Source organism: Girardinichthys multiradiatus, chromosome 23 (genome assembly GCF_021462225.1).
Source record: "Girardinichthys multiradiatus isolate DD_20200921_A chromosome 23, DD_fGirMul_XY1, whole genome shotgun sequence".
NCBI lineage: Eukaryota > Metazoa > Chordata > Actinopteri > Cyprinodontiformes > Goodeidae > Girardinichthys > Girardinichthys multiradiatus.
The window spans coordinates 10,538,422-10,550,664 of NC_061815.1; the positions used below are offsets into that span (position 1 = coordinate 10,538,422).

Below are 12,243 nucleotides of genomic sequence, written 5' to 3' on the forward strand. Positions count from 1 at the left end.
TACAGACGTTTAAAATAATATATTACTGTTATCCCCCCCCCCCCCTATTTCAGTTGACATGGTTTGTCCCTTTCCCAGAAGCCTTCACTTGTAACAATATGGCGGCTCCCTGTAGGCACGTAGGACATCACATTAAGAGAAACGGCAGATTCCTGCGGATTAATCTCGACCAATTGTTTGCTAGCAGGTATTATAAGCATGTGAAGTTGTTCATATAATATTTTACTTTCAGTAATCTGTAACATCGCGTGTTTTAGTGGTGCGACAGCCGCAGCATCCTCCGACAGGAGAGGTCACGTCTCTGTCGCTTACTTAAATCACAATTATTAATCAAATTTTAGCTAAATGTTTTCAAATTAAATATCTGCAGCAACAGACTGCTCTTTATTTACAAAGCGGGAAAAAAATATTTCCAGGGGAAACATTTTAACAGCTTCCCAAGAAACTCCACCATAACCTGAGTGTTGCATTAAAATCTCTCCCCCATCATATTATTCGACCTCGTTTTGATTCTTCGTTGGGACTATTTTCAATAAAATTCCTTGTGTTTTTCCCCTCCAACTTTCAATAACTGAAGTGTTACTTCCCAGATATGACATTAAAAAAAACACACCGGTCATTCTGTGTCTCTATAGGGTGCAAATGTAAAATACAAATAAAAAGAAAGTGTTTTAGAGACAGCGGCAGTAACCCTGGCTTTTGGTATCAGATTCGTCACAGAAATGGACCTCCTTCAGGCAGGTTCATTAATGCTTATTTGTTTTTTCTCTCTTTAGGGGCTTCAGGTGGACTTCAGCTCTTCAGCAACAAGGTGCAGAAGTTCATAAAGGTAAGCTAATCAGTGGACGTCTTACAGTGTGGAAACGTATGCCATTTGATTGACCTAAAATTACGATTACATTTGTTAAAAGTCAGCACCTTGTGAATAAAAATGTAAGGACCTGAATACATCATATAATCTTGAAGACACCATCCTCGGGGTGAAACATGGCAGTGGCACCGTCATGCTGTGGGCATGTTGTTCTTGCTCAGAGTGAACGGGAAAATGGATGGAGCAAAATACATGGCAGTACTGGAAGAAACCCTGTTAAAGGCTGCAAAGTGGTTCTCCTTCCAGGAGGACAAAACCTCAAGTTGATCTCACAAAGGAATTGTGAGATCAACTCTGACGGAGCTTGAGCCATTTGGCGTAGAAGAATGGACCAAAACATTCAACCTCTAGATGTGGAAAACTGGCGGAGACACATCACACATAAAATCCATATGACATACAGTTAAGTTTATGATTGAACTGTGCTCTTTAGCAGCCAAAGCTTTAGATTGAAAAGTCGGCAGGGATGGAAAGCAATGTCACCAACTGTATTTTATTTTATTTTTGTCTCCTGTTGACGTAAAAAGTTCTTACTGTTTTTCAGAATCAAAGGAGCCAATAGTCATCCCCAGGAAGAAATCATGGTATGTATCATAGTAGTTAGGTGTTTTATTCTGATCACTAATGAAGTCAGTTTTATGTGATGAGTTCTTTAATACAGTCATGAATGAGTTTCCTATAAAACAGGAGCAGCGAGGCAGTGCTGGAGGCTCTGGCTTCTACTGTCCACAGAGTAGGAGTTCACTCATGTTGAGATCTTTCTTTCGCTGCATGGTTCTGTGTGTTCTTCTGGTTGTTTATTGCTCGTACGCTTTCTCTGCAGGATCCAACAGCGTACCCCTATCAGTTCCAGGACGACCCGTACCTGTCACCCAGGACGTCTGCTGAGTTTGTATGTTTAGAATCTCCATACAGCTGCTCTCACTGGAGAAATTCCTTAACGTGTAACGAGTAAAGAAAAGTGCGTAGTTAGTAACTGACAGGTTTTGTTCTCTTTCTTCACAGAAGCTGTTCTCCCTCTCACAGGAGTCTGGCAGAGCTGCAGCCAAATACTTTGTCAACAACAACCCCAAATTCTTCACCAAAGACTTTGCCGAACCACATATACCAGTAAGAACCACAGCCCAGAGAGTTGTTTGGATCATTTTTTTGTCAGGTCACAGTCTCAGGGTGTGTGTTGTAGTGCCTGATGCCGGAGAGCGTGACGCTGCGTCTGGAGGAGGTTAGCGAGGAGGCGCTGAAGGAGCGGATCACCCTGAGGAAAGTCTCAGCTGCAGTTGAGATGTACGATCAGCTGCTTCAGGCTGGTGAGGTCACACACAGAGAGGTTAGGTTTTCTTAAAAACGGTACCGACACCCCACTTCCCAACCTGCGTTCCTGGTTTTTACTGCTCCTTCCAGGCACGTCGGTCTCTATGGAAACAACCCAGGAGCTGCTGGACCTCATCTGTCTTTACTGTGACAAGAACCCTGTCCAGGAGGGGGCGCCAGAGGTGGAGGATGCAGTGAGTCCTTAATCAGGGTCGTGCTGAAAGATGACAAGAAGGCCAACGTGGATGTTGGCTCTGCATTATGTAAGCTCTGAGACTTGTTTCTGTGCTCGGCTCAGGAGGAGGCTGGAGAGGAGACGAAGAGGCGGAAACCCAAGGGGCGCCGAGCAGCAGACCACCTGAGAACCAGCTGGAAGGAAAACAACAATGCAGAGAGGATCTTCAACCTGCTGCCGGAGAAAGACTCGCGGTGTTACTCTGCTCTGATCAGAGGGATGGTGAAGGTACCGCCTCATTCATGTCTGCTCAACAAACACCCCTTTCTTTCATCTGATCCGCACTGGAGCATTTCCTCGAGATGATAAAAGATCATGTTTATGTGTCTCTGCAGCATGGAGCATATTCAAAGGCTTTCAGCATGTACACAGATCTGCTCAACAACAGGCTCTCAGGTGAGGATTCAAAACACACGATGAGCAGGAAGGAGCGCAGTACCAACACTGGGCCAATATCCGTTTAGATCCAGTATTCTGAGTGGGAATGCTGTAGTTTGTTGAACTAAATGTAAGTTCACTGAACAATATGAGACGATGCAAGTTACATTAGTCTAAATGGTTAATGAAAAATATTTGTTTTCAGCCTTTATAAATAGTCAATTCCAATCTGTCTTCACGGTCTGTATCATGGCAGAAGATGAACTAGTGTTCCTCTAACAATAAGAACTTCCACCTTAAACTTCTTAATGAATCTATTAAAGAAAAACATTACCTATTAATTGTTTTCTTTAGTTTATAAAAATGTTCAGCTTTAAAAAGTGGAGTAACTTTTTATAACTTCTTTTTTTAAATTTTTATATAAATACCTGTCATGTTGTTCTCCTTACTACCACCAGGTGGCACCAGAGACGTACTTATCAGGTTCCAGGCATTGAGTTTTAAACGAGCCTCCATATAATGTTTACATAAAGTCTGAATCACCAACACTTTAATATTTAAGCTAGTATTCCTGACCTGTCTGTTTTTACATAAATCTGATTCAATGAATCTTTGGTTTAAGTGACTATTTTAATCAGTACTGATGCCAGAGAGATTGATCAGGATTGATCAGGCCTCTCTTTCAGAAGGGGAGCGTCGGAGTGTTTTCCCCTAAGAGAGATAATAAAGGGGGGTTGGGATGCACGTAGCTGACTTTGAATTTGTCTGTATGGTTGGACTGAGATGACTTTTTTTGTAAATTGCCTTGAGAATCTACTACATTTGTTAAAGTAACTGAATTGAAGCTCTGTGTCTCGGCATTTAAAGAATTGGCCAAGCTTTTATAAAGTTAAGAAGTTAGATGGGGTTTTTCATATTAAAATAATACAATCCAACCATGACTTGACGTATAAGTTGCTTAGTAATTGTTATGGACAAAAGTGTAACCTTTTCTTGTGTTCACAGCTGACGTCTACACCTTCAACGCGCTGATCTCTGCAGTTCCATACGTCAGAGACAAATTTAATGAGAGATGGGACCTCCTCACTGTAAGACCCCTGTGTTAGAGAGTTTTCTACGCTACTGTGGAACACTGTTCAGACTTCTTTCTATAGAAAGACCATTTTAATGTTCAAATAAATGAAGCAGCCAGACCAAAATTCAATCTCCTGGGTGTTTTGTGTGTATGTGTAGGAACTGTTGAACCAGATGAATGAACAGAAAGTTCGTCCCAACCTGCTCACCTTCAACAGCGTTCTCAAAGCTCTGAGACGATGCGGCTTTTTGGCCAAAACCTACGCTCCTCAGACTCTAAATGAGATGAAGGCTCTGGGATTTGGTAGCTATGAGCTCGATAGTTTCCGCTCTTTAACTCTGGGATTCATGTGTCCTTTCATTTCCTGACCATGTTTGCGTCATGTAACCTTCAGCTCCAAGCTTGGCCACCTACGACCACATCCTGGCAGTCTTCTATAAGTCAGGTACGTGGAAATGTTCCTGAAGCAGGTGTTTTGAGCTGCTTCTTGTTCATGAGCTGATTGGTTACTGAGCCGTGGTACTTTCCTCTCCAGGCTCCTCTGGGCCCAACAACACAGACATCATACAGGACATGTTGACAGAGCTAGAAGGAACAAGCTTTACCTGCCAGGACCCTCATGATGGTCTGTCATGGTGCATGAGAGGAGATGATGTCACCTGTACAGATCAGATGACTTTCCTAAACTTGTATGTTTTCTTCTCTTCCCAGTTTTCTTCTTCTCCAGTGCAATGAGAGTAGTAAGTTTTGATCATCTGTCAGTCTTTCTTTTAAAGCTCGTAGACTATCCCTGATTTCTAGTTTCAACATTTGGTAATGTACAGCTCCAGTCAGATGTTTACATACACTCATCATGAGCATAGGTGTTTTCCTCTATGGCTTTTAATGACACGCTTTCTTTTCCACGGTCGATTAATTAAACAGCAAACAGCGTTAATGAATTTTAGAACAAAAATTTGCTGCATAACTTTCCACGCAGGGTCAATATTATACAACCCACTGATATTTGGTTAAAAATCCCACACACTCTTTAAAACCATCAGCAAGTCACAGTCTGTGTCTAATCTGACCATAAAAGCTTCAAATTGCAAAGTTCAGTCATGCTTGAAGGTTTTGAAGCAGGGAATTGTTTCTCTGTCCATGTTGATGTTCTGTAGGCTTACCTCCAACCTGGGTGTCATTACCTGTTGGGTAACACTGGTGTTCCAGTGCATGACTGGCTGGGGCCTTCATTGTTCCCGGGTTGCTCTAGGACATCCTGACCAATTTGCTTTCATTTGAAGGTGATAGTTTGGGTCAAAAGGTTGAAACCTGGACACAGTTGGATGTTTCAGTAGACCAGTGATCCGAAACACACAGAGGTCTTTTTAAAAAAAAGATAAAGGTTTGATTTTGTTTCTAGAAGGACTCTGATCTCAATCTGATTATCGATGGACTAAGGTTGAATTATTTGGTTTCTCTGCATCTTGCTTAGGGAGATTCAGGTGTATGTAGTGGGGTGTATGAATATCTTTTGAAAATCAAGAAGACAATCACTGAAGTTGTTCAATGTAAAATAATTCCACAGTGGAAAAATAATAGTTTAAATGAATCATTAAAAGACCAAAATAATGAGCATCATGCAGATGAGTGATCAAGCCTCTGACCCGACACTATAATACTTCTTGGTTTGGTTCTGTTAATGCATTACATTATCCTGACCCCAAATGTCCAGCTGCATGTAAACCGGCTGATTTATTTATTTTTTTCTCCAAGTGTTTGGACAGTAAAGATCTGGAGCTGGGTTACAAAGTTCACAGTCTGTTGGAGGTTGGAGACAACTGGAGGCTGCTGGGAGACTCTTATCAACAAAGTGTTTATTAGTAAGTTAGAAGTCCTGCAGTGGTCCTCTGATACAGTCTGCTCTACTCAAGATGGTCCAGTCCTCTGCTGTTCTCTTAATAACCCTCCCCGTCTCCACCGCAGCGGTCGCTTCTTCAGCCTGCTGTGCATGTTGGAGCATATTGATGTGGTGCTGAAGAGGTACAGCCGGATCATCCCCTCGGTCAGTCCACCTCTGCCGCCACGCTGTCTGTTTACTGATTCATGTTTTCGGTGGACAGTAACTGATTCTTCACTCTGGTGTTTGCAGTTGTATTACCCCAACCCTCAGGGGATGAGGGACCTGCTGCAGGCTCTGGACACAGATGGCCGTCTGGATCTGCTGCCCAGTATATGGAAAGGTACTAAACTGGTTTGAAACACTTCACCTGTCTCATATCTGTAACTGTTGCATTTCTCTTTTTTTTTTCTTGCAGACATTAAGACTCTTGGTCATGATAACAAGGTGGACCTGGTGGAGGAGCTGCTGAGTCTCATGGCCAGAGAGGAACACAGTCCTGAAGTCTGTTTTTTGTCCCACCTCAGTGATGTTGATGTTTCTGTCTCACTGTGTTTCTGACCATATCTGTGTGTGTGTGTGTGTGTGTCCAGGTGCAGGAGTCTTTTGCCGCGTGCGCTCTGGGCGTGAAGAGTGTGTTTGACAGCAAGTCCAGCATGGAGTGGAGCACCTCCTCACTGTCACACGTCACCACCCTGCTTTTACGAGCCAACAAGCTCCAACAGGCGTGGTGAGGCGAGCGTTCATACCCCCTCAAACACACACTTTGTCACATTACACACTAACTCTAATGGCACTACTGGAGGTTTTTGTGAAAGAGCAGGACAGTGTGATGTATAGTAGTGAAGTGGAAGGAAATGATGCATGGCTTCTTTACTGTTATACCTCCAAATAAAAGGTTATTCCAATAAAATGCATTGAAACATATGGTTGAGGGGAAACATGGAAATGTTTACGAGGTATGAATACTTTTGCAGGACACCGTATCTCCTTTCTGTCTAATGATTTCCGACCTCATGCTCTTTTCTCTGGTTGCCTCTGCAGGGACATGCTGCTGCTCTTCAAAGCCAAAAACAGAGTTCCTTCGTAAGTTTGCACACAGACAGCTGAGCTATCTGCAACGTGAAGCACTTCAAGGTGGCCAAGTAAATGCACTGTGTGTGACCCTGCCTTTCCACGCTTTACTCTGCAGAGAGGTACTGTTAAACAACTTCCTGTCCGTGTGTCAAAGCAGCGGCGCTCCTAAGAGAGCGGTGGAGCTGGTCCAGCTGGCTGCAGCCTTCTGTCTGCCAGCAACACCAGTGCTGGCGAAGACAGCACTGGCTGAGTTCCAGCTGACCGATGAGCAAAGGTGAGCCGTCGGTGTGGAAGTATGACTCGCTTGCTTTATGAAATACACCCCGTGTTCATGCAAAGCCTGGAATGACCAGCAGAGTGGGAAATTAATCATTTTATTTTTTTGGGGATTAGAAAAAGTTTAAAAACTCTCCGATCATAACCCTACAGTCCGTGCCCTTGTGAGAACGAGTGGAATACGAACAAAAACATTCGATGCCTTACAGAGACTACATGTGGACTACAAAGCACTATCAGGTATCCTGATCATGCATTATTAGGACACATTATTAGACGGTCCTGACAGAAGCATCTGAATTAATTAGAAAGGTGATTTACAGGCCATGTTTGACTGCAAATTATTAAAGAGGTTTGTTTGAAGTGAAAATAGTCTTTCTTTATTATTAACATGAAGCATAGAGGTGGAGTAATCATGGTTCAGGCTTGTGCGACACCCAGTTGAAAGCTTATAAGATCAAAAAGAATTTACTTCAAAATTTTCAGATACTAAAAGCTGAATTCACTCTGATGTGATGGAAACAGAAACTTCCTAGACACACATTACATCCACAATGCTCCACAAGAGTTTTCCACGCCTATCTCAGGGCATCCACTCAGCGGTGCTGTCGACTACAAATCTCATAAGCTGTGGGTTAAAACAAACAATATAATCTTTTTTTCATTTATAAGACGTTATATTTCAGTTTTATTTCCTTGCAGGTCAGGTGTGTTTTATTTCCAACAAAATTACATTTTAATTCACTTTGTCACTTTAATCTTTGATGCCCCTTTTCTACGCATTGACTCAGCGTCTTTCTCTCCATCTCTTCCAGATCCATTTTGTCTGAATTCGAAGCTGCACCAGAGAAAGAGACCGAATGAAAGACGGTGTCAGAGCTGCGATTGCTATATTCATACAGCTTATTGTAAGGAACACTTGTTTGTATTTGACCTGCTTGTCTGTGTAATAAAACCTTCACGTATACAGCCTCATTTGTTTCTTTGTGTGTTTCTCATTTAATTAACCATCGCACAATGTCATTAGTGGCGCTTCTTTTTACTCCTTTGGAGTTTTTGATCATTTTCTTCCCTTTTATGGTTGATATTTTAAGATCTTAGACACACTCTTCCTTCCTTGTTGTTAAATGGACCTTCCCGGGGGGGGGGGTTGCATTTTTTTCTAAGTGATAATTTACCAGCTTCCTGGAATTGCTGATAAGCTTCTTCCTCAGCTTGCTGCCTGTGAATTACATGCTGTGGGTCTGGAATGTCATGTTGGAGTCCTGTGCCTCTTTCAAAACCTCCAGATTTAGAGACCTATAGGTAATGGTATGTAAGATGCATGCTAGAACAAGGCAGCTCACTGTGGTATCTGTGAAGATGTCTTTCCTGGAAGCGCTTAAAAACCGCAACACCGTTTTAATTTGGAGCCCGCTAAGCTTAATGTTCAAGCAGGGTAAAACTTTTAGCAGTAAGTGGAACCCTGACAATAGTTTAATTGTGAAGTAATAGTGTCAAAAGAAGCATTTTATCATGTCTGTACCTGTCTGCACTCAGGGGAGATGCTGGGTGGATGTGAGCAAGTCAGCACAAGGTAGTGCTTCCCAATGAAATGCCCTCAACCAATCATCAACTGCTCTGCCAGCGTGACCAAATAAGGATGGGCTGAAGAGCAGAGGGGCTTGTTGCGTCGGGATGGGTGTGGTTGGACACAGAAGGCCTGCTGAGAGCTTCACACGCTCTCATTAACCACACGCTACACCACTACCAGCCATTGTTTGCTGTGTATTTGCATGTAATACCAAGTAAAAGCTTTCCATCCTGATTTGGTTGATGCCGCACAGTTTTGCCTGTGGGTGTAGCTAAGGAGTAGGAATGTTTAAACAGAAACACAGGGAGTTGAATTCCATGATGCTGCAGTTAATCTCAGTTTGGAAGTCAGATCTGTTTGTAGTCTGTTTCTAGATTCCCCAAAAGCAACAATAATCTGGTGATATATGCCTTCCAGAAATATTAAAACACCTGTTCCAACCACAAACTTGAAAGTATTGTGATTTTATGAGGCAGACCAACACAAAGTAGTCCATAATTCTAATGTAGTGGGAAAATGTGCAGTTTTTACATTTTCAATTCAATTCAGTTTTATTTATATAGCGCCAATTCACAACACATGTTGTCTCAAGGTACTTCACAAAAGTCAGGTACATACCTTCCAATTAATCCTAACCATTGAACAGTGTAGTCAGATTCAGTTATTTATTCAAATTGATAAAACGTTTTTCTATCTAAGGAAACCCAGCAGATTGCATCCAGTCAGTGACTTGTAGCATTCACTCCTCCTGGATGAGCATGTAGAGACAGTGGACAGTCACTGGCGTTGACTTTGCAGCAATTCCTCATACTGAGCATGCATGTAGCGACAGTGGAGAGGAAAAACTCCCTTTTAACAGGAAGAAACCTCCAGCATAACCAGGCTCAGTGTGAGCGGCCATCTGCCACGACCAACTAGGAGTTTGAGAGAACAGAGCAGAGACACAAAAAGAACACAGAAGCACTGATCCAGGAGTCCTTTCTATGGGAAGGTATAGTAAACGTTAATGGTTGTAGCTCCTATAGTCATTTCACCTAGAAAGAAAGAACAGATAAACTCTGAGCCAGTTGTCAAGGTTAGAGTCTGAAAGAGAGCACATAGAGTTAGTCACAGTAAAAGTTCAGTCAATTTCCATGTCTAGAGAGAGAAAGGGTTAAACACTAAAAGACAGGGCTATGTGGATCATCGGTAGAGGGTGAGCATTAAGTTGTTGCCAGCAGAAGCTGGGACGATGCCCCTCTCCAGAAAGGTGTCACAGGTAGACACAGAGTCAGGCCAGGTGTAGCTTCTAGGAAGAGAAAAGAGAGAACAAGGTTAAAAGCTGAAATAACAGCAAACAATGCGAAATTGGAGAGTAGTGTGAGAATGTAGCGAAGAGGGTGAAAGTAGTCATTATGTCCTCCAGCAGCCTAAGCATATAGCAGCATAACTACAGAGATAGTTTCAGTTCAGATTATTTAGTTAAACGGCGCTTATTTACAACAATGTCGTCTCAAGGAACCCCACAAAGGGTCCCACTGATGGTCATTGTTATACTAAAAACCACAAGGATTGGGATACCTCCCTCTGTCAGACTAATTATAACCATTGGAAAAGAGAAGGGGTCATACAGGTAGCAGAAATGGAGGGTGTGTTTGCACCTCAACCATAACTGAGCCGGTTTAGGCTAAACCTGACTCCCCCTTACTCCAACCAACAGGGAGGGAAGAAGACGGAGGTAAAAAATAAGGAAGATAGCTCAGGATAAACTAAGCCACTCTAACTATAAGCTTTATCAAAAAGGAAAGTTTTAAGCCTTGCCTTAAAAGTAGACAGGGTGTCTGCCTCCCGGACTAAAACTGGGAGCTGGTTCCACAGGAGAGGAGCCTGATAACCAAAGGATCTGCCTCCCATTCTACTTCTAGAGACTCTAGGAACCACCAGTAAACCTGCAGTCTGAGAACGAAGTGCCCTGTTAGGAACATATGGAACAATCAGATCTCTGATGTATGATGGAGCTAGATCATTAAGGGCTTTATATGTGAGGAGGAGAAATTTTAATTCTATTCTGGACTTAACAGGGAGCCAATGAAGGGAAGCTAAAATAGGAGAAATATGATCTTTCTTTTTAATTTTCATCAGAACTCTTGCTGCAGCATTTTGAATCAGCTGAAGGCTTTTAACTGCATTTTGTGGACATCCTGATAGTAACAAATTACAATAGTCCAGCCTTGAAGTAACAAATGCATGGACTAGTTTTTCAGCATCACTCCTAGATAGGATATTTCTCATTTTGGCAATGTTCCGGAGATGAAAGAAGGAAATCCTAGAAACCTGTTTAATATGGGATTTAAATGACATGTCCTGGTCAAAAATAACACCAAGGTTTTTTACTTTATTATCAGAGGTCAATTTAATGCCATCCAGGTTAAGTGATTGACTAAGCAGTTTCTTTTTTAAAGACTCCGGTCCAAAGACGACAACTTCTGTCTTGTCTGAATTTAGAAGCAGAAAATTTAAAGTCATCCAAGTTTTTATGTCTTCAAGACATGCTTGTAGTCTATCTAACTGGTTGGGCTCATCAAGATTTATGGATAAGTAAAGCTGAGTATCATCAGCGTAACAGTGAAAATTTATCCTATGCTGCCTGATAATTTGACCTATTCGAAGCATATATATAGTAAAGAGAATTGGCCCAAGTACTGAGCCCTGTGGTACTCCACAATTAACCCTGGAGTTTGAAGATGATTTATCATTTACATGAACAAACTGGAATCTGTCAGACAGATAAGATTTAAACCAGCCTAGTGCTGTTCCCCTGATCCCTACAACATATTCCAGCCTTTCTAAGAGAATATTATGGTCGACTGTATCAAATGCAGCAAAGAGATCTAACAGAACCAGAACAGACACAAGTCCATTATCTGAGGCCATAAGAATATCATTAGTGACTTTCAGCAGAGCTGTTTCAGTGCTATGATGAGCTCTGAAACCTGACTGAAACTCTCCAAACAGGTCATTGCTGTATAAATGCTCACACATTTGATTAGCAACAATTTTCTCAAGAATTTTAGATAAGAATGGAAGATTGGATATAGGTCTGTAATTTATTAAGTCATCTCGATCAAGCGAAGGTTTCATAAGTAAAGGTTTATTTACAGCTCACTTAAAAGCCTGTGGTACATATCCATTTACTAAAGATAGATTAATCCTATCTAAAATGGGGCTGGTAATCAGAGGGAACACTTCCTTAAATAATTTGGTTGGGATTGGGTCTAACATACAAGTTGAAGGTTTAGATGAAGCTAATATTTCTGATAACTCAGGAAGCTTCACAAGATCAAAACAGTCCAAACACAGATCAGGTTCTGCAGTTATTTCCAATGTTGTCTCACTTGCTGAGGATGAAGTAATCATCTTCGGGAATATGTCAAAGATTTTCTTTTTAATAGAATCAATTTTATTTAAGAAGAATCCCATAAAGTCGTGACTGCTGAGAGTTAAGGGAATGGATGGCTTAACAGAGCTATGACTCTGTGTAAGTTTAGCAACTGTACTAAAGAGAAACCTAGGATTATTCTTGTTCTCT

General features: G+C 41.8%; 1 protein-coding gene across 2 annotated transcripts; it reads left to right on the forward strand.

Annotated features, from left to right (window-relative positions):
* Nucleotides 1–57: 57 nt before the first annotated feature.
* Nucleotides 58–8,077, forward strand: ptcd3 (pentatricopeptide repeat domain 3). 2 transcript variants are annotated; one of them, XM_047353942.1, is made up of 24 exons: nt 58–187; nt 777–829; nt 1,416–1,455; nt 1,559–1,604; nt 1,695–1,763; nt 1,877–1,981; nt 2,055–2,178; nt 2,273–2,376; nt 2,481–2,645; nt 2,753–2,813; nt 3,801–3,883; nt 4,029–4,173; nt 4,265–4,315; nt 4,406–4,495; nt 4,582–4,610; nt 5,626–5,732; nt 5,836–5,914; nt 6,002–6,092; nt 6,168–6,253; nt 6,343–6,479; nt 6,794–6,835; nt 6,942–7,100; nt 7,256–7,342; nt 7,918–8,077. In XM_047353942.1, the coding sequence occupies exons 1-24, from the start codon at nt 99–101 to the stop codon at nt 7,964–7,966; spliced, it is 2,091 nt and encodes a 696-aa protein (XP_047209898.1). In that variant the 5' UTR covers nt 58–98; the 3' UTR covers nt 7,967–8,077. The 2 variants fall into 2 exon arrangements, with proteins under 2 accessions (XP_047209898.1, XP_047209899.1); XM_047353943.1 differs by lacking the exon at nt 7,256–7,342 and having other exon boundaries at nt 61–187.
* Nucleotides 8,078–12,243: the final 4,166 nt, after the last annotated feature.